This window comes from Cygnus atratus, chromosome 11, assembly GCF_013377495.2.
Source record: "Cygnus atratus isolate AKBS03 ecotype Queensland, Australia chromosome 11, CAtr_DNAZoo_HiC_assembly, whole genome shotgun sequence".
NCBI lineage: Eukaryota > Metazoa > Chordata > Aves > Anseriformes > Anatidae > Cygnus > Cygnus atratus.
The window spans coordinates 7680964-7702480 of record NC_066372.1 but is presented as its reverse complement, the minus strand read 5'-3'; the positions used below and the strand labels follow the sequence as shown (position 1 = coordinate 7702480).

The 21517-nt window shown below is 39.8% G+C and overlaps 1 protein-coding gene across 5 annotated transcripts in view; it reads left to right on the top strand.

Annotated features, from left to right (window-relative positions):
• DAPK2 (death associated protein kinase 2) overlaps positions 1-21517 on the top strand; it is a 47890-nt gene that overhangs the window by 10837 nt on the left and 15536 nt on the right. For 4 of the 5 annotated variants that reach the window (XR_004779901.2, XM_050713021.1, XM_035554060.2 and 1 more), the window contains exons 3-4: positions 13672-13893; positions 18808-18946. Coding sequence is in view for 3 of the 5 variants with exons in the window: in XM_050713021.1 (XP_050568978.1) it covers positions 13672-13893; positions 18808-18946 (361 nt within the window). In the remaining 2 variants the exon portion in view is untranslated. Of the gene's footprint in view, positions 1-13671; positions 13894-17722; positions 17863-18807; positions 18947-21517 lie in introns of those variants that run through there. The other variant, XM_035554062.2, reaches the window with a different exon arrangement.

Below are 21517 nucleotides of genomic sequence, written 5' to 3'. Positions count from 1 at the left end.
AGTTTTTTTTTTTTCTGTGTCTGAGCTGTTGATCAAAAATAGGTACTTCAAAAAATATTTTCCACAGAATCTTAGCAAAATTCATCCCTCCTCAAATGTGGTTCTCTGTTTCTAAATCTCACTTATATTCAAGTAACAGCAAACTGTGCCTTTCACCATCCGTTTCAATACACTTCTCTGTCAGAAACATGTTAATACTGTTTTGTGTGCTCTGAGGAGGATCCTGGCATAAGCTGCTTGCAGGAATGTTTGTTGGTAGCAGATCACTCTAACTGCATGTCTAAATGATGGAGATGCTTCTTAAAAAATGAGAGAAAGTGAAGGCCAGCTTAACTGCCTTGGGCATATGCAGCTGCCAAACAGCCCTTGGTTCTTCAGCCAGGGAAAGTGGCAGGGAGAGGAGGCCAAGGGTGGAAAATTGTAAATTGAAGCCAAAATGAGCCAAGAGAGGGAAGAACTGGCCTGCTGGTCTAGGGAAGTGGCAGTAGCAGAGCTCACTAGGGAGCTTTTTAAGAAAAAATGTCTTGTGATGTGTTGTGATTTGTATAGATTGCTCTGTCTAGGTAGAGAAAAGCAGTTCTTGTCCAACCTTACAGGAGCATTTTCCGGCTGTGCTGGCAGACGCTGCCAGGGGTGGTAGGTACACAAAGAGTGCTAGAATTTCAGGGAGATGCAGGGCAATTCATAAAAGGGTGTACCATAGAGTCATCAGTCTAAATGTGTCATCAGCTGGTCTGCAGAGGACTGTTGACATGTGTGCCTTCTGGGCAGTGTCACTGTTGCACGTCAAGTCTGGGCTGAGGGTAGGAAGTGTGGTGGAGCCTGGCTGGGAGCCTTTCGTGGCAGTGCCCGCTGAGAACTGTGTTCCTGCAGGACGGTGTGAGAATGGCACTGCTGTGTCCTGAGACAGTGCCCTGCTCACCACAGCTCAGCTCTTTGCAGCACACAAGCATCATGCTTAACAGAGAAACCTCACAGATGTCTGGGATGTTGTTTTGTTCATGGATAAACAACAATTTGTGTGTAATTGATCTAACAAGATGTATGCAATAGGATGCTTCCATTTTTTTTCATGGTGGTAACATTCAGGCCATTTCTGAGCAATTATATTTGTTTTCTGCATCAACAGGACAATGTTTCATGTTCTGTTGTACTTTTTAAATACGTGGAACTTTGACTTTCTGGACTTCAAAAGGATTGCTGGATGCTTTTTTCTCTTTGGGTAGGGTACTTCATTTCTTTGTATAATTGCAGTTCAGCAAAGTCATCTTGTATGTAGCTGCTCTGGTAGAGAGCAACAGAACAGGTGCACACATAAGGTGTTTGCTTTGGGTGAAGTTGTTTCCTTCTACATTGTGGGCAGGCCGAGAAGAAATTCCAGACAATTCAGTCACTGCCTTAGTGTGAAAGGTAATGACTGTGATTTCTGTTGATTAGTGTGGGCATAAACCAGCTTCTAGCTTCTCAGCCTTTGCTGACCTGGGGTGTGGTTAAAGGCAAGCTAAATCTTTAATCAATGGCTATTCATATCTCCCAAAGTTCCCCATCTCCAGCTACAAGTTCCTGCCTCCTCCCTGCCCTGTATGTGATCAGGTCAGCTTGCTAAGACAGTAGACTTTTTTTTTTTTTTTTTCCTGGGTGAAACTTAAAGAACACCAGATGCAACATTTTACCAGTGCTAATGGGGCTTAGGGGCCTGGCACATAATCGCTGTTCTGACAGTGTAACTAACAAATATTTATTTACCTAATGAAAACCAAAAGCACAGATAACTGAAGTATTCTTTGTAGGAGAAGAACTTGGAAATCCACGATAAAAAGTCATGTCGTCTAGCTAGATGGACTCTCCCTGGTAAACAGAAGGGTGTAATTAGAGCTAGGAAATTTACTCCTCACACACATCACACAGGATCTTCATAAAAGGATTTTTTTCCTTTCTGTAGAAGTCATACAGTATTGGGCTTTCTCAGACATGGGGCTTAACTCTGTTCTTAGATTCACTTGTAATTCAAACTAGTTCTCTCAATCTGGAAGAGTAACCTTGGATTATTTTTTTCCTATAATACACACAGAACAAGTCTTCGCTTTCAATGCGAAATGTAACTTCAATTACTGAGCACTAACCAGTACCTATTAATATTTCTTGTTACAAAAATCTTCTGTGTCATTCATTTGTTTCAACAGAAGATTCAGTATACATTATGGCATGGGATACTTGATCACCATAACTAAGATTGTCATCAGCTCTCTAATACAGTCATTCTTTTTGGATTTTTATTCCTTCCAGCAGAGTGAGTGATTTTAGATTTCTCCTTTTTAAATGGTTTTCCCTGCTACTTTTTAATGTTCTTTCAACTATTTCTGAAGTCTGTTTTGTATCATGAAGCACGGAGAAAAATTGTTCTGTTTTGTAATTGGAGTAATTAGTCTCAGTATTGGAGTTTTTTGGATCCATAATCCTCACAGAGCATTTGTATTGGTGTGTCTGTTGCATATGTAGGAAGAGTGGAGAGAACAAATAGCATAGCTTCTGTGCTGTCCTGCTGCTGGAGGAGATTGTTTTTTGTAGCAGAAACTAAAAAAGATGAGGAGGTAACTTCTTCCTCTTACTTTGGTGGACCAGAAGGATTCACAAAGAGCAGTGAAATGGGAGTTTCAGGAACCCTTTGTGGTTTTGGCCTTACAGATAATTTCCTAAAAACTTGATTAAAAAGCCAGCATGATTTCCATCCCTTCCGTTCATGGGGAAGGGAAAAAAACATTTAACCATTAAACCATAGTACTGGTTCCCCCTTATAATTTATTGCTGTCACGTATACTACGATCTGTTTGCGTTCAGCTAGATTTGGACCTTTAAACACAGGGTACAGTGTGCTAACCTTCTGCATGCATGTTACGTATGCACTGGTGTTGCTCTACATAGCAAAAGGAACAGCTTATCAAATCAGCTATTCCTGCTGATGATCCTGCTGCTATGAGTCAGCTTTGACCTTCCCTAGGTCTCTGGACTCTGTTCGTTCCCACTCCAAGAGTTGATATTCAATCCAAAACTAAAATGTGATAAGTGGGAAGAATTTCTGTCATGCACATTTAATTCTTGAGCTTTAGATTAAATAATGCTTGCCAGGCTATCAGAAACTTTCCAGAATTGCTGGGCTAGTGCTATATCACTGCAGACTCTGCTTTTCCATACTGAGGAGCTGATAGACTGCATTGCTTGTCACTGTGTCATTGGGAAGCTTCCAAAAAAAAAACACAACACATTTAACAGCTTTAGAAGATGCTGGTGACGATTAAATAGGTGGCACAGTTTCTTGTGTCATAGCTAACGACCCAAAATGGTGTCTAAGGCATTAATTGTCCTTATTGCAGATAACATGTTACTTAATTGATTGTTGATGTTATATAAGTTAATTGATAACATTACTTAATAGGCTATTAAGCCAATAATAAGTCACTGTTCAGAAACATGAGGTTTTTTAAATGGTGATTTGAATTTCAAATGGTTTATTTGCTCCCTACTGACTCCAGTAAACTAGATCCTTTTGACTGAGTCCATATTCTTCTACTGTTCTGATTCTTTTCTGAGAGTTACATTGTCTTTAGCCCAGAATATGTTGGTTACCTTTGATCTGTAAAGAGATGTGGGTGAAAGGTGCTGGAGACGTTATCAGACACAGCATATGTTCAAAAGTGCTCAGCACTTTCCTGTTGTGAGTATTGAAACTTACCTTGTAAAGTCACTGTGTTCTAGTGCATTGTACAATCGGTTAGTAAAAACATGAGTAGCGGTGAAAATATCACTGTGTTTACAGTGGCAGCTGATTTTTTTTATTCTTTCTGTATAAAATAATACATCTTGTCAGGTTTAAAAAGTGGCATATTGTTATAGTAGTGGTACTGTGATACTTCCCTCTCTCTATGAACTGGTTTGGTTGGAAGTCACTGCCCAGCCACGAAGTTAACCCGAAGTGAAGTCAGGTTAGTCATGTCTCATAACATAAAGATTTTCTTCTGAACTCTGTCGCAGGGCTGGGTTAAGAATTAATGACATGTCTGTGATAATCTTGCATGATAGGTTGACAACGTGGCCGCAGAGTTGTGAATAGGATTTATTTGTGTATCTTTCACACGCTTGAAAGATTTATGTGCTTTTTTGGTGTCAAAATTCATGTGAAATACTCTGTTAAGAAAATGTTTAAAGCATTCTGTTATAATCTGGCATCAGCTGCAGTCTAGGTAGTGTTTGGTTACTCTAGGAGAAGTAGCCACTTTGTTTGTATTTTGGTTTGGGTTTTTTGTTTTTAAACAAAATAACACTTTATTTGCATCTTAAGCACAGAAAGTACAGTGACATTTGTGACAGGTCTCAGCAGACAATTAAGCAGATAAATATTTGTGTTTTTTTTTTTGAGAGTTCTGTTCCATAAAATCTTATGGAAACAAGAGGATATTTTCCCTTCGGTGACCTTGCTGTGCTGTGATTTCTGTTTTTGTTGTTTCAGCTATCATACTTTAGCTCCTCAATAAATACTGTGCTGCTGGACATACTATTTATTCACTACTTCATTTAAATTTCTGCCACTCCAAATACTGGTTTTGTTTACAAAAAATAAAAATGTCTGTAAAAAATAAAACATACTAAATATCGTTGCTGTAGTCCATTTACAGAAGGCTCCCAGTTCTTCATGTCTGTGACCACAGACTTTTCATGGAAAGCTTCCAGTGAAGTATTTTTATGCATATGGTTTGTGAACCTTGAATGGTTTTTGGTTCAGCTGTTTTGTAAGTGATCTCTGAAAGCCCACAAATGGCTTGTAGAAGGAGTTAACAACAGATTGCTGTCTTCTTTGTTGGGAAGAGCTTAAGAGCATGCCAGTGCAATGACAACTAGCAGAATTTGTCTCTGGAGTATAAGAAAAGAGGGAAGAGAGTCTTTTGGGGAGGAAAACTGCTTTAGGGGCTTGAGGTTTTTAAGAAGCACGTTCAGCAAGAATTCTTAAGGGCTTTGCTTTGGAAATTACAACCATGAAATTAAAAAAAGAATTAGAACCTAATTTTCCCAAGGGGGGGAAAAAAAGTGTGGAAAAGAAATGAAATGCAGAATTTCAAAGGATGAGATGACCAGTTAAAACCAATCTGAATTTAATAGTGGCAAAAAGTCACCATTAACAGAAATGTTGACATAAAAACAACAGTTGTAACAGTGAATAAATGACCCTTCAGTGTTGAAACTAAGTAAGCCATGATACCTGGGCTCTACAGGCAGCCTCTTGAATGCAGAACACTAACCTGTGTTAGCCTGATGTTACTGTTTGTGATTCTATTTTTGTATATTAACTTAAGAATGCAAAAGGAAAATAAAAATAACACGATTTCATAATGTATTTTTAGAATTTCTACTCTCTTGATCTAGCTATAGATTATGTCAAACCAAAGCTAAGGGTTCTGTTGGCTCATGTACTGGAGAGCAGACAATGTGCTGCTGACATAAGGTGAAGCTGTTAGCAGCAGTTAATGACATACACTGTAAAGTAACTGATTGTTGCTGTCTGTTGCTGTCAATAAACATAAATAAAATTGTTTTCAGGGTTAAATATATCATATTGCCTCATAGCTCAGAGAATATATGGCACTGGATAAGGTGTAACTTTTTTCTTGCTGTCAAGGGACCAAATGTAATTTATCATCCAATTAGAGAGACAACAACTGGCAAACTTTGCAAAGTCTAGTAAACCTAAAATTAGATCTTCAAGCTGCATTTTGGCTTCCTGCATGCAGTCAACCACATGTATGAATTACATCATTTTGTCCTTGTTTGGGGCAGTGTTTCTAATAGCAGATAAACCCTAATAGGCTTGCATTCCCACAACTGAATGTCTTAAATGTGAAGTAAAAAGTACAGATCCAAAATTCATGGTTTTATTCAAAGTGTGAACACCATATTATCTTTTCAAAGCTCTGTTTTTTTTTCAGTTTTCCTGTAAGCTCCTTTCAAATAACAGACTGTTTTTATGTTATGGTACCTTGTGTATATTTTTATTTGTGTACATTGTTCTGAACTGCAATCAGGCTTGAGTTTTGTTGTTTTTCTACCTGGTTTGTATGGCTTTGAGACTTGAACTTAAGAAGTGTCCTTCGAGGCCCTTTGTGTGGAACGTAATGGTACTGTTAGAACCACCTGGCTGGCAAAGTAACTGCAGTTATTTTAACTCAGCCTCAGTCTTGAGAGAAGTGCCCATCTGAGCAAGAACTGAAGTAAGCTAGGAAGCTTGATGTAAACGTGCTAAAACATAATAAAAACAAAATGTGAGAGAGGAGAAAAGGAATGGAAGGTCATCTCCGCTTCCCTTAAAAGCATTTGTTTGTGTCCAGTGCAGTTTAACAGACTGTTCCATCTGGTGCAGCAACACCAAATGTGTCAACGTTGTTATTACCATGCTTATACTGCTGTAGCTTGGTGTACTTTAGATAGCTGTTTTCCTCAAGTGGAAAGAGGAACCTGGAATTTTCACCTCTCTGCATCTGCTATAGGTCAAAAACATCATCAAAGGAGAGTAATAGATATTTATGGCACCATGTAAGTGGAAAAAAAACAAAGGCTGTGCAGAAAAATATCACTGTGTTTTCCTCTTGCAATGGGTTGAGGTTGCATTCTTCCACCAGCTTGAGCACATACTGCTGATATTGCTGAGCTGAGCGACTTTCCATTGAAAACTCCAACTCAAGTGAACACCTTCAAGATTGGAAACCAAAGAAATCCCCGTTAAATAGTTGCTGAACTGAGTTTGCAGATCTTCTGTGAAAAGAAGGGTTAAACTGTTTTGCATTCCTGGTAGCCTGCATGTGCATATAGGCATTTAAGAGCATGGCTGGGATGCTGTTAGGCTGTTTTTTTTAGTTTCCCTTCTGGCAGTGCATTCTTGTGAGGATCTCCTAGTGGAAAAAATGTGAATGGTTATAATTGTAATTCTACTGATGTCTAGAGACAGGAAGTTGAATTTAGGGCCAGCTGTATGCTTACCCCTTTAAGTTTTACTACATTATTCCAGTAGCATTACCTGTATTTTACAGACTTCGGGAAATTAAATACAGAAAAACCGGGGTGCCATTTTCTATCAAGTGTGTAGGAATCTAATTACTGTTAAAATTAAAATCAGTGGGGGGTTGCTGCCTAAAATTCCTTGCAAATCTGTTCCAAAGTAAATTGTCCTGGCTCATTTTGGGATTGAGTATAGGCCCTTGACTGGCAGAATTCCAGAACGCTATCTTTCTTTTTCAGGTTCATTTACTTCACAAAGAACTTCTTGAAAATGTGTTTCAGTGTCAAGTGTACCTGTCAACATGTTTTACCATAACGTCTATCTTATGGGAATTTCAAGTTGTCACAACTACTGCAAAGTAATAAAAATAAATTCTTGTTTTATGGATTTTTTTGAATTAATTAAATGAAGATGGTTTGGACAGAATGAAGAATAGACTGAACATGCAGAAAGGGAACACATGTTTGGTATTTGGGGACGAAGTGGTTTGCTCTTCTCAAATACAGGCAGAATCAGCTTCCTGACTTCTACCCACACTAGCCTCAATGCCAGGCTGGAGTCAGGTAACCTGTGCTGTCACCTCAGTATTTTGTTTACATATTTTTAGCTTTCCATGACAGCTACTGAGCAATGTGGTGTTTCTGGAATATCAGAGGAAGACCAATATAAACCCGTGCATATACATAGAGTAGCTTAAAGGCTCTTTTTATTGTAATGCACTATAGCAATACAACTGTTTCCCAGTGAGGCGTACAAAGCTGGCAGGCTGCACCTCTGTCAGTCACTCAAGTCAAATTCTGCCCCAGAGCATTACCCTCCCAAACCACTATTAAAAATAAACTTGGAAAAAGCAAGAAGTTATCCAGTTATTCTGGATTGTGTAGTTTCCTCTCTCTGCCCCCATATCCTCTTCTGAACTGCACAATAACATAAGCTGAACTGCTCATATAAAGCATGCTTCTGAAAATAGACTCTAATGCCACTTGGTAATATTGTCTGTGTTCTTCTTCAGTGATAGATCTCCTAGATGATATTAGCAATCCAAATAATAGGTTGTCTTCATTGCTAGGATAAATTCCTGTCTTAATGATGGACAAATTTCATGTTGTACCTAATTATATTGTAACTGACAGGTTGCAGCTGCTATTGTTTATACTCTTGATGTGCTAGCACAGTTGAGGACAGCCTAGATTGAGTCTCTGACAAGGCTGTTGTACAGCTGTCCAAAACATTTCTGAAAGGGAACAAACTTCCCTTCTTAAAAAAATAATAAGTAGGAATTATCAGCCTATGAGCTTATCTAGAGTGTGTTGTAAATACTGCTCTGTAGGATCCAAGTCAACTTCATTTCAGTGATGTATTAAGAACATGTGTTTTGGCAAAGATGTTTAGTTGAAATTTGGACATCTGAGCTGTGAAATTCGTTTTAGACTCTAATATCTGCCACAGACTCTCCATGTAAAATTAAATAAATAGCTTAATCTCTCAATGCTGTCAACTCTTCAGTCAAAGAGAAGACACACTTTTTTTTTTGCTACCCTTTGCCTTATCTGGATTGCAAGGTTTGGAAAGTTGACACTGATTCTTAACCACTGAGTGCAAATGCATTATGAGGCACAGAAACGCTGTAGTCTTGGTCCTTGATTTTAAGAGCTCTGTTGTTAATGTTAACCTGGAGCGTGTCTGACTGATTGTTAAACACCAGTGAGACCCCCACTTCTTCATAGCTGTATGGGTATCCGCAGAAACTACTCATTTTAACACGTCTGATAGAAAAGTACAGCAATATGCCACCTCTCTAACATCTGTTCAAAGACCTTTCCTCCTTCTTGTCCCTTCCCCAGCCTTTAGCTTTTCTCTTAGAGGTCTTCAGTGCATCAGTGCCTGGGAGAGCATCAGGCTACTTTGGCTGAAAGATCCATCAGCTGCTACCTTGTGGTGGCTGGCTTTAAGGTGGTCTAGAAGTAGCATTCTCCTGTGATGCTTTAATGAGCAGCAAATAGGGAGTGGGGTACGCTTGGTTATGGACAGTATCATGGCTAATTGCGTTGTAACAGTCTTAAATCTCTTAGGCTAAGAAATTGTGCATTTTTCTGTCTTCTTCCTTTTGGCTTGCAACATTACCTGTTTGGTCACAAAATGTCTCAGTAAAGACTGTCCACAAAAGCCTGTTTTTAAGGGGTAAAGGCAATGGCATGAAGGCTATGAAAGGAACAGGTAGATGTGTGACTGTGGGTAGACGTGCAGGGGGAAATAGATTACAAAGGAAGGGGTAATGGGATGAACAATTGCCCCAGGCTATAACTGTCTAAGAAGAAAATGGGAATTCCTGCGCTGTGTCTGTTACTTTTGTAAGCTTCTAAGTAAACTAAAATGTACAAAACCCACAGTATCATCGGGCTTTCTGAACGTGACTCCGTTCACTCCCATAATCAATAGTTATAAAGAAATAATTTTTCACTAAACTTTGCTGGCAAAACTCGTCCTCAGAGTGAAGTCAAGGAAGCCAGTATAGTGACACTGGTACCACGTCTCTTTAGAAAATCTGGACCAAACAGGACATGAGTTCTGCAAAACAATCAAACAAGCCCTTTCCCCAAGCCCCCATAATAATTTAAAAAAACAAACAAAAAACATGAAGCCTATGACGTTTTACATAAATAGCTCTTAGGACTACAGATCCAACTCTTTTAGCATAATGTTTAAGGCAAATTTGCTGATTTTGTAACAGCAATTTCATTCTCTGAAGTTCTCTAGAGTTTTCATGTAATGATAAAATCAGGGAGCAGAAATATGAATTAATTAATGGATTTGACAAGTACCTGCACTCCTGATTCCATCTGTGATTGAATCCTAAAGGGATAACTACAATTGTCCCACTTGTCCTAACGGTTCCTGCCTCTCACCTGAGAAGTGCCTAGGCTATGTTTGAAAATGAAAACCAAAAAGCAGTACTGTCTGTCAGGCTGTCTGTCATTGTTTGAACCCTCTGAAATGAGAGGCTGCTTCTGCTCTGGACTGTTAGCTTTTGAGAGCAAGCAAGGGCCAAGTGACAGCCTTAATCTTTGATATCTTTGCCTTTCTAGGTTAAAGACAGACTCTAATCAGCCCTCTGTGTTAATGAAGTACCAAGTGCATAGCATAATTATAAGGTTCTGAGTATTACTGCTGTGTATGTTTCATACTTCGGGTTCCAGCTGTAGTTGCATCTCTTGCTTACCAAGCCAGCGAAGGATATAATAATATTGAAAACAACAGCTCAGTGCTTCTGTAGTGTTGCCATGGGGGGCTGCACTTAAGGAGATTGTTACAAAGGGACCCTGGCTGATGAAATCACAGTAGGTAAAGGTTATCTGTAAGATGAATCTTGTCCTTGCAACCCTGGCTATAATGCCCTGACTAAGGAAATATCTGATACTAAACATACATCCTGGGACTGCAGAGCTGCCAAGTCTTGCAGAGCGAGGTCTCAGTGATACAGTGCATTGTGGCAGGAGAGACTGGGTGTCTTTTCAAGCATAGTGCCTGTTTGTTTTTTTTTCCTGTTTGAGAAGTAATTGGCCATCAGCAGAGATTTCTTATGAACGACAGCTTAGGTAAGATGGCTCTTCTGGTGGCAGGACCTTGGATACCTGTTACGGTTTACACATTCCAGCCAAGGGTAATGATTTGACTTACGTATTAGTTGACTGTAGCTTACCAGAGCAACGCAAAAGAAGAGTTCTACTTCTTCCTAGAGCTTGAAAGTTCTTTCTGAGCCACAGTGGAAAAAAAGATGAAATATTTTGCATGTTTTTAGCTAAAGTATGAATTTATCAAATATTAATTGGTGGGATATGGGGTGCACATGGTAGACTTGAAGCTTCCTTGCTTTTCATTCTAATTATTGTGAAAAGGGCAAAGCATGGATTTTTAGCTAGGATTAGTGTCCTAACAAAAAGATGTCGTCAACCTTTCCTTCCATTCAAACTCTTGTAGGTTGTGGTGAAGAGAGATTGCTGCAAGATTTGTCTTGTCAGCAGCAGTTTGCCATCAGGCTTACCAAACACAATCTCCAAATGCTGCTGTTAGAGTAATTTTCCATGACAGTTTTACTGGCCACTACACTTCCACACTAGCTCTTTGTTTTCCACCAGCTCAAATTCAACCTTCCCTTTTGTTTTTTACTTTACACTTCCTTATGTCCAGATCTACACCAGTAACTTGTTGGTTGTGAAAAGGTAGAGTAATGGACAATCCTGAAGTACCATTAGGTCCAAGAAGGTTTGTCAAAAGCATGTAACTGTTTAAAAATGAGTATAGTTTTTTTAATCCTTGTGGATGAAAGGTAGATTATTGAATCCACTGAATCAGGGAAAATACTGGGCTTCTTATTGACCAATGAGAGTGAGCAGTAAGTGAATGAAATTCCTTGTGAGTGGAATAGGCTGACCTTATTTGAACTGACTGAAGTTGATATTGAGACCAAATGTCCGTACTCCTCAATGTTGGTTGACCTGGAAGCGCTTGATCTAGGAGGACACTGACTCTGCATTGGTGTTGTTTGAAAGAACTAACATTGATGCTTTTTGTGCTTTAACCTAGGTTTTCTTCTCTTCAAACCTAGTTTTTGAGTTTATGTTTTTTAACATTTAAAGAAAACTAGAGAATTTGAGAGTTTGTGTCCAACCATGGCAATTTTCCATGAATTCTGTGAAAAAATATTTCTTAACTTGATATTAGTGAATTCTACTTGAAATTTAGAGTTTGTGATGAAACCTCAAGCTATACAAGTTTAACATAATTTCAGACTGATGAGTTTTTTAGTATCTTCGTTAACCAACCTGGTTAATATATCTACCAGCCTGGTAGATATTTAAATCTATATGCACACTACTCTTTGCTTAATTTCAGTATCGTACATTTAAATTGAGCATAAAAAGTACAGATGTGTTTAATTAAACCTGCAGAGTGATCCATCATGAAAAGAAATTCATTTATGTTTTAAATGAGACTTTTGTTTGCTTTTCAGAATCAGCTGGGACAAGTGCCAGTTACATTGCATGTTACATAACTAGTCGTCCTCAACATTTCTCTTACAGCAGCAGGAGACTGAGATAGTCACCTTTATGCTTAGTAGGGTACAAGAACACATAGGCATACTGCATGGAAGTCTCATTGTGGTTTTTCTGATGGGACAGAAGTGGGTTGCTAAAGAATATACAATACATTTATGGAAGAATTCAGGTCTATCAAATCTCTCCAGTCCTTTAGCTACAGACACTCCCTTTCCCTTAATTTTTGTGAGGTGAGGTAGAAGTGGTTCTCCTACATGTCCTGGGTAGACTAAATGCAAACTCAGAGTGATGGCTTGTGATTTTATTTCCTTCTTTGTATGTCTGTGATGACTTTTGTGTGATTAAACGTTCCTAAGATAAAACACAGTTGTCCTTGTCTGGAAGAAGCTATTGATTCCAAATGGGATGGGCAAAAGGATCCTCTGAATAATCACAGTTTCATGCCATATTCTTGCCGTACGCAGAATGTATATTGTTTAAATTCTTCTTTAGCTACATGCCACCTTTCTTTCTTAATTTTGTAAGATTTATCACAGCTTGATTACAGTTACTTTTCAGAAAGACAAATGAGAAGGAGGGAGCATCAGCTTTGTGGAGATGGTGCTTCTGAGTTTAAAAAGTGCCTCTCAAGGGCATGATTAAGGGAGAAAAGTTCACACAAATGAGAACAAAGCAGGGTCCCCTACTTTACTACTGAAGGGCTGGTAACAACTGTCTCATCTTGAGAAATTCACATTACTGACCTAAGTCTGCAACCTGCAGGGTTACTATTGTCTGAGTCAGTCATCTGACCTCCGAGTGTTTCCCTCTTAAGAGATAAGAGGGAAATATTACAATTGCAATGAAATGTCTTATTTTGGAGCCACAGTCAGGAAAATGTTGTTAGCAAATAGCAGCCACATGTCTTTGAAACTTTAATGCAGCCACTTTGCCATTTAATACAATGAGGAATTCTCTGTCCTTGAAGTGCAGTGAGAAACCTGTGGTTATTCCAGTTACATTTACGGCTAAATTATTAGTGAAGTGCAGAAATGTGAATAAATCATTATTTTCTTTGAAAACTGGTTACTGGAGGCCAATTCTGCATTTCTGAAGGGTCATCAATCCTTTGAGTTTGTTTCTGAGAGATTATTCTGAAGGGAAACACTTCAGTGCATGCGTGTCCTTTCAAAGCATCCAGTGGTGTGTCACAAACTTGGCTGCCTTAAGCATCATCCAGCGAAGGACTGATAATTTGAACCTTTTGAGCTAGTTCTTATTCATATAAACATGAACTGCTTTTTAGAGCTTGTAACTTCTACCCTCCTGTAGTCAGACATTGCTTGTTTTCTAGGTTTTGGACACAGCAGGAGGCTAGCCACCTTGTTATGTTCTGGTGACTTTAACTGTGGAGCTCTGACAGTCCCCAGTATTGTATGGAGAACAAGTCTGTATGACTTTAACAGTGTTGCTCAGGAGGGCTTGTAGGATCAAGCTTTGTATATGAATGGCTTATTCAGAAAGCTGTGAGGTACTACGAGAGGATTATATGAAAGATTCACCAGAGTTTTGATCATCATCTTGTTCTTTCAGTGGCCAGTTCGCGATCGTGAAGAAATGTAGAGAAAGGAGCACTGGTTTGGAGTACGCTGCTAAGTTCATTAAAAAGCGTCAGAGTCGGGCCAGCCGTCGTGGAGTGAGGCGTGAGGAAATTGAACGGGAGGTGACTATTCTGCAGCAGACCCTACATGCCAACATCATCAAGTTGCACGACATCTATGAGAACAAGACGGATGTGGTCCTCATCCTTGAGCTGTGAGTAAGGGGACTTCCTATCCTCTGGGGCAGGATGAGGTAAATAGGAACAGGAAAGGACTGCAGAGGCTGCCAGAGCACAGAGGCACTGCTGAAATGGAGCTGTTGTGTTCTCAGGCCTCACAGATCTTGGCAGAAGAACTGAATGAGGTCTCTGGTAAACAGGCGCCCTGGTCCACCCTTGTGTCCTGGGGATACAGGTGCACCTTAAATCAGCTGAAGCCATTGTTACTGAGCCAGGGACTGTTGTCCACTTAAAAACAGTTTGCTAGCAGAGGAATTACCTCATGTCTGCCCAATGCTGCTCTGATGTGAACCTTGGAAGACCTTGGAGGAACTACAAATGGCTACTGAAACTCATCTCATTTTTCTTTCTGCATTTTTTCCTTCCAGTGCATGTGAAGCTATCAAGCCCTTCGCAACATTTCCAGTCATTCTCACTACACCCATATTTTCTTCACTTACAGGACCTGAAGGGAAAGGGGGAGGGAGGGGAGAAGGTGAGCAGGGGAAGAGTTTTTTGAATTCCCAAACTTTGACTACTAAGCATAAATAGCAGCAGGGTGGGAATGAAGGAGAGTTGTTTTTTCCTCATGTTTTGCCATGCGATGCGGGAAAACCCTTGTCATTTAGGACCCGCTGACAAGTGAACCTTCCAACCAGGGCATCTGTGTACTGCTCTACCTCACCCCTGCTTTGTGACCCATTGGGTTGCCAGACTGCTGGTTTAGGATCATTATTACGCATATTTGGCTAAATATCATAGACTGGTTTGTGCTATTTAAGGAGAGATTTAAAACCAGCAGCTTCTCTGCCTGGGATGAGGGAACACAGGCTTGTTCTGCATAACCTGTGCATGTCCCTGCCTGGAAGAATAAATGCACATCCCAGAGAAGCTGAAGGTGAGGTCAGGAATCATCTTAAAGTCTTGGCTAAGGAGCCTTTGCTTAGCTGGAATGTGACCTTGCATTTCAGGGAGTCACCTTTGGTTCTTTTGTCTATATTTAGTCTCACTGACTGTAAGGAAGTGAGAAAACCTGACTAATAGGTGTTCACAATGTAGAGAAATGCTAGTTATTAAAATCTGAAACAGTATCAGAATTGTCAATCTCTTTCCCAGTCAATTGTTGAGTAAAAACTAGCCATGATAAAAATTATTTCACTTTTTAAAGAAATGAGAATGGAGGAGGCACCAAGTGACTGGGTCTCCTTATATCCAGACTTAGACTGTTGAAATGAATTTGGATGAAACTTGGAATTTGACTTGTTGCCGTTCTGGATGTTTCATTGTAGAGGATCAGGTCTGTAGTAGAAGTGAGTGTGCACAGGTAATCATCCAGAGCTATGTCCAAAGCATTTTCTGTACAGTTCATAGTGTGTGCTGTTGAAAGGGAAGTAAATTATTTTACTGCATGAGCAAATATATTTCTGTGTTTTTGTGGCTTGGCTTTCTGAATCACCTGATAACTGAGAGCCAGGAGAAACCTGAATACATGCAAACCAGAGGCCAGAATTGTGTACTTATACTCATCAGAGCCAGGAATGGAAGTAGCTCTTCTAACAAACGGAGCTTTGTTGGTCACGGTGTACGCTCGTGGCTTATGGGGAGGAAATTTGGCATGTAGTGAAAGAAGAAAAACACCAATTTAAGCCCTTCTGATCTATGTCCTGCTCTTTGTGGAGTCAGTATCACCTAGTTTACAAAGCCCTGAGTTTTAGAGGAGCTGTGAAGAAGGGGACATACCCTTTATTTGTCAGTTCATGGCCCTGAAATAAAGCTGCGGACAGGGAGGAGACACTCTGAGGTGGTCTACTTACTGCGATGTTTAGATACTTAGTAAATGGTGCAGTTTTTCTGTGTGTATGAGGAAGGAAATACAGAGACACCGTAGCTGAAGTTACATAGATCATTCGCTCCCCAGGGCACTGCCCTGACCTTGTGTATGGAATCCAAACAATGAAGTTTTGATCCCTGAGTGAGACGAAGTAACCAGTAGCTTTCCAGGGGAGTCAGCATTTAAGCTGGGGAGCGTTCCTGGAGATTAATGTGACTGCTGGCAGATGGCATATGAGTGATGATGACCATATGCTAATTTTTAAGTATATGTCTATAGCTAAATGTTGATCTGTCACTGGAAGTCTCTGCTTTAGAAGACAGAAAAGAATCTTGTTTTTTTTTTTTTTTTTGAAAGACTGGCAGCTACTTTGTGTTGAAACAACCTCCCATTTCATGAATTTCTACTTTTTCCTGTCCGCACATGGACTGACATGATTTGTGTGTCTTATTGTTAAGCTGTAGCTTATTGCACTTTTGGAGGGCTGAGTGCAATGGAGCTTAGACCAGATCAAGGCCACTGCATTCAGCTGCTGTACACAAATTGAGGATGATAACTGCTAATAAAGACAACTGAATTCTCTCCATAAGCAGATGATTTCTACTCCTGCCACACTGATATCAGAGTCTTATACTCCCTGCAATTTATCAAAAGAAACATGTCAGCACCTGGCCAAGTAATCTTATGACAAGCTACAGTGGACTTCAAAAGAATGTTCCCAGTATTCCTGCTGAATTGAAGAAGCTGTCCAGGTGTTTAAATCAGGCTTTGGCTTAACTTCTCTCCCAATTCAGACTATGCTGGCACAGACAAGAGTATCTTCCCTTTATATGGGGATGATTCTACAGTTGCTGTTTCTTCTGTTGTGGAGCAGAAGAGCATTGTCAAGTTCACTGTTGTTACATGCACCTTGGCAGGTCCACAGTTTGCCCTTTCATGTGCACGTTGTTCGGGGTATGCCTTTTTATGACCTTGCTGCTCTTTGTTTCATGGGCCCTGCCGTGAGGCTGCTTTGCCTTCTTACTCGTAGTCCTGATTAAAGAGCCTGCCATGAGGAACTGTCACCAAGGAGCCTTCACAGAAAGAGACAGAGGGAGTAGTGTGCCTGCACGGTTGAATTCCAGAAGATTACGAGAAAATATGCCAGTGCAGCTTGCTTCCTGGTGACAGGGCCAGAGCGCCTGCCGGAGGTGATTGCTGAAGTGTAGTTTGAATAGCAGTCATCAAGGAAATGGGACTTGCCTGCTCTTTGTATACAGATTTCACTGAGAGATTAGCAGATTTTACTTACGGATTTCTTTAATGACATGTCAGCTAGCTCTAATCATTTTTTAGCTTACTAACAAAGGCCCCTAAACCTACTACCATTCGGAACACCATGTTCTCTGGCTCCTGAAATGCACAGAGTAAAACAAAAACCGTCCAGCAAGGTTGATGGTAGTGCTTGACACCCTTGGTATGTGTCACCTAAAAAAAAAAAAAAAAAAAAAAAAGCAGAGACCAGATGAGAGTCTCATGGGTTGAATAGCTGACAGCCAGAGACAGCAGTTGTACTGTATTCCTGGGTCATTTATTTTTGTTTGGTAGCCATTAAGTAGTAAAGATTAAAACATCAAGTGACCTCTGCAGGTCAAGTCTCCTGCCTCATGTTGTGTAGAAAGTTTCTGACAACGTACGAGCTGTGAAAAAATATCCATTAATCGATACACAATTCATCAGGTGCTGTGTAAATCTCTGCCTTGTAACAGCACCCACAGCAACATGGAAACTAAGAAATCAGCCCAAGGTCTGTGGAATTTGACACAGGGTTCTTGTTTGCAGTTCACCTCTCTGCAGTTTTGGAGCTGTTCACAACAGTTGCTCTGAAAGAGGCAAAGTAGGGAATCAACAGCTTGTCACCACCAGTGTTGTAAAGGACCCCGGGGTCAGAGGAAACTGCCTAAAAATCCTCTGCAGTGCACAGGCAATGTAATCTAACTTATCTGGAAGTCACAGCACTTAGTTAACTCAGACCATTTGAACCTCCCTGTTCTTTTACTGGTATTTCATCAGACAACAGGGCCAAAAGCTTGTTTTCCAAATTGACTGTTGGATCACTCAAGTCTTGTGCTTGGATTCTTAATGGTGAGCACAGGTAGGTGGGACATCTCAGCCCATTGAACCATTTTGTTAAACCCAGTTAAACCATTTTGTGTGCATCTCCAACAGTAAAATTGAATGAGAATAAATTTATAGTATCAATAACAGTGTGAGCTGGAAACAATAAATGTGAGTGTAATTATGAATAACAATTGCAAATAACGCCCAATTCAGTATCTAGATAATGCTGTTTCATTATATATGGAAAAACAGCACTGGAACTCTCAATACAGGACATAAAAATGAAAATAGAAGACTTATGTACTAAATACATATGGAATATATTTCATTTTTGGTGTGAAAACTCATAGTAACTAGTAGCACTTCCTTGATTTGAGAAAACAAATTTTAGGTACCTTCCAAGTGGCTGAAATCTACTTTGTTTTAAAAAAATTCAGCACAAAATAAATGCTTTCCGGTCAGTTGTATCTGTCAGGCCAGAATCTGTATTGGCTGTTCTGGAAAGATCTGTTGGCAGATCTCATTGCCTTGTGTTACTGATGGCAACTGATAAGAGAAGTAATTCTTTAACAGTTGTTGACTATTACAACTTGCTCTTTCCTGTCTTGTCCTGAGTGAAAATGTTGAAAAAAGGCAGTTGAAGTCATTAACAGCAAAGCCTACGTACTGAAGTGTGTGTATGTCCGTAGATTTATCAGAAAATGCACCCCTTTTTGGTCCTTCAGGATGCTTGATGAATTAAACCTTGCAGCATCTATGAATTCGAGAAAGATAATCCTTAATTTAGAGGGGAGGAAGCTGGAGCCAAAAGGAGGTTTTGTCATTCCTGGGACCACAACACAAAGCGCTCTAGATTGTCTGTAAGGGTGGCCTTTTTGTAACTGCATAGAGGTTTTTTACTTCAGTTTTCTGTACTTATACTCATTTTATGTCCTACAATGCAGTAGATAACGGGAAGTTTTTGTGGTGCATTTTGTAGCGTGTCTGGTGGAGAACTTTTTGACTTCCTAGCACAGAAGGAGTCTTTGAGTGAAGAGGAAGCAACCAGATTCATCAAGCAGATTTTGGATGGTGTGAACTACCTTCACTCTAAGAAAATAGCTCACTTTGATTTAAAGGTAAAGATGCTGATTTAGAGATAACATTACTGCTGTTTTTAATGACTGACTGTAATTTGTACAATTTGATGTACACCTGTATCTGATAACATGCCTAAAATAACACGCCCACTATGTCTAGAATAACATGAGGAGTATGAGTCGTTCGGTGCAGTCTGGTTAACAGAGAGACTTCTTGCTTTCTTAACCACTTAGGGCCTTCGAAGTACACCACACAGAGGCCTCTACCTGCCGTGTCAGGTGACATGCATAGCTTTGGTCCTGGCCTAATCAATACAGAAGAGACTCTCTCTCTCCTTTTGATTGTGCCCTGCCTAGGTGGGCATGCTTATCTGAAGCTAGAAGTCTGTCATCCTTGGAGATTAAACCCTTGAGACTAGAATAAAGTGCTTTCTCGGTTGCAGACCCACAGCTATAGAACTGGCTCCTCAAACATTGCTGCTTCCAGAAGTACGGTCAAAATACACTTCCTCCATAGGAGAAGATAGAATGAAAACAGGAAATAAAGGGAACTCTTTTAAAAGAGTCCTTCAGGAAAATGGAGGAAACTTTACTGATACATTACATGTTCCTTGTCCTGACTTTAAATCCAGGTTAGTGTAGTGCTAATTACTGCACTGATGTGTGTGCTATAGACAGATTCCTCCTAGAATCTCAAGACATATATGCTGATTCCTTGTGCTAAATGTATGCCTAAGGCTGTCTCTGTCTTAAAGTTCTTGATATCCTGAGTCAGTGTTCATGGCATTTATGCAGTCTTTGTGACTGCTGAAAATTACATCTAGCCTAACAGACTAGTTAGCAAACTACCATAGAAATCTTCACTTCAGGAGGCATGTAAAAAAGCATTTGAGATGTATGAAGCTATAAAGGGATGTACACTTCATTTTGGAATTGCTATGTGAATCCAGAAGCCAAAGACTGAAGGTTTTCACATTGTATCAGGAAACAGCATAATACCTAGTGGTATGAAATTATTGACCTAGTGATATGAAATTATTTTGTGAATATAGGTATGATTTTTTCTATACTGATCTCTAGCAACTAATTTGATATTTAATACCAGTGATATCAGGCGGTCAATATAAATGTTACAAGAAATGCAAAATAGAAATGAGAAAGGATAAGTAGAGAATCATTTCACTGACAGAAAATATCAAATGACCTAATAAAACATATTCATAGAATAACTCTCCTGGGACTGTTTTTGGAGATTCACTAGCATTAAATGAGACACATATTTTAAGGCAGTGATCTGATTAGATGGAAGATAATGCATATTTACCTCATCACTTGACAGGGCTCCAATGATTGCAGTGGAGCTGCAGAGTCTTACGCTACCTAAGGAATAAAACAGTCCAGGAGGTAGTGACTGTGACTTTTTGCCATTTCAGTCTGTTCTGTGTGCTCCAAACAAGCTTACATCCTGTACCGGCAGTGAACACATGTGCCCTAGATCCATGGAAGAAGACCGGACTTGTTAGCCAGAGGCTAAAATATGCTTGGTCCAATGGCTATGACATTAAATTATTCATATGCTTTCTTTCCCAGTGCAGCTCTGAATGAATGTGCGCATTACCAGGAGATGTTAGGATCTGTTTTGAAAAGGCCAGGCAGCTGTCAGCAGTGAATCAAATTGTCTCACTGTCGCTCTTGAGCTTATGATTAAGTTATGAAGAATTAATGCATTGAAGCTCTTCATCAGACATAAATTGAAACCATAGTTAGTTCTGAAACCTGTGATACAGGGGATGGCAGGGAGTAACTAAGGCTGAGAAATTTAGTTGGGGAAAAAAAAAAGAAATCCATTGCATCTTGGGAAGAGTAAGGAATCAAAATCTATATTTTAGAAAAAGCTAGCTCTAATTTCAAAGTTGTTCTAGCTTTGGTTCAGTGCTTTGCCCTACAAATCTGTAAGAAATGCTACGTGTTCTTTTAATGGCTTGCTGTTATACATGAACTAGGACCTCTAATCCCAATGCTTGCCACTTTCAGAACTATTCATATAGCAAATCCTGGATCTTTCTGGGTCTTCTTGTTGCAGGTATGAACTTAGTGCCACAGAAAAGAGTATTTTCCCTCCCTACGTAGGTTCAGATGTGTCTAGAATTTCTTAAAAACCACTTGCAAAGGCATTGTCCAGTGGGTTCTGGTTCAGTAGGAGCAGCTGGACAGAAATACTGAAGTTTCTCAGTGTAAATTCCCGTAACAGTTCTGCCTAAATGCTTCCAGCCAAATTTCTCAGTTGTGCAGCTCTCCTTCAGGATCAAGCAAGAGTGCTCTGTCCCAGCTTTGGGTGGCTACACAGTTTGGGCTACCTGCTAACTGTTACATCTGCACTGGTGGTTGTAACTGAGGTAAATCCATGGGGTTCAGGGTATGGCATCTTCCAAGGGGGCCTTGCAGGCCAAGGATATATTTTATAATCTAAGAGGGGACAAGACATACCATACTCTCACTTCATGTTGTATCACTGTGCTGCTGGGATAATAACCTACTGACATATTTTATCAGATGAGTGAACTAAATACAGTAGTGTGGAAAAACTTCTGTCTCACTGAAAACAAGGAT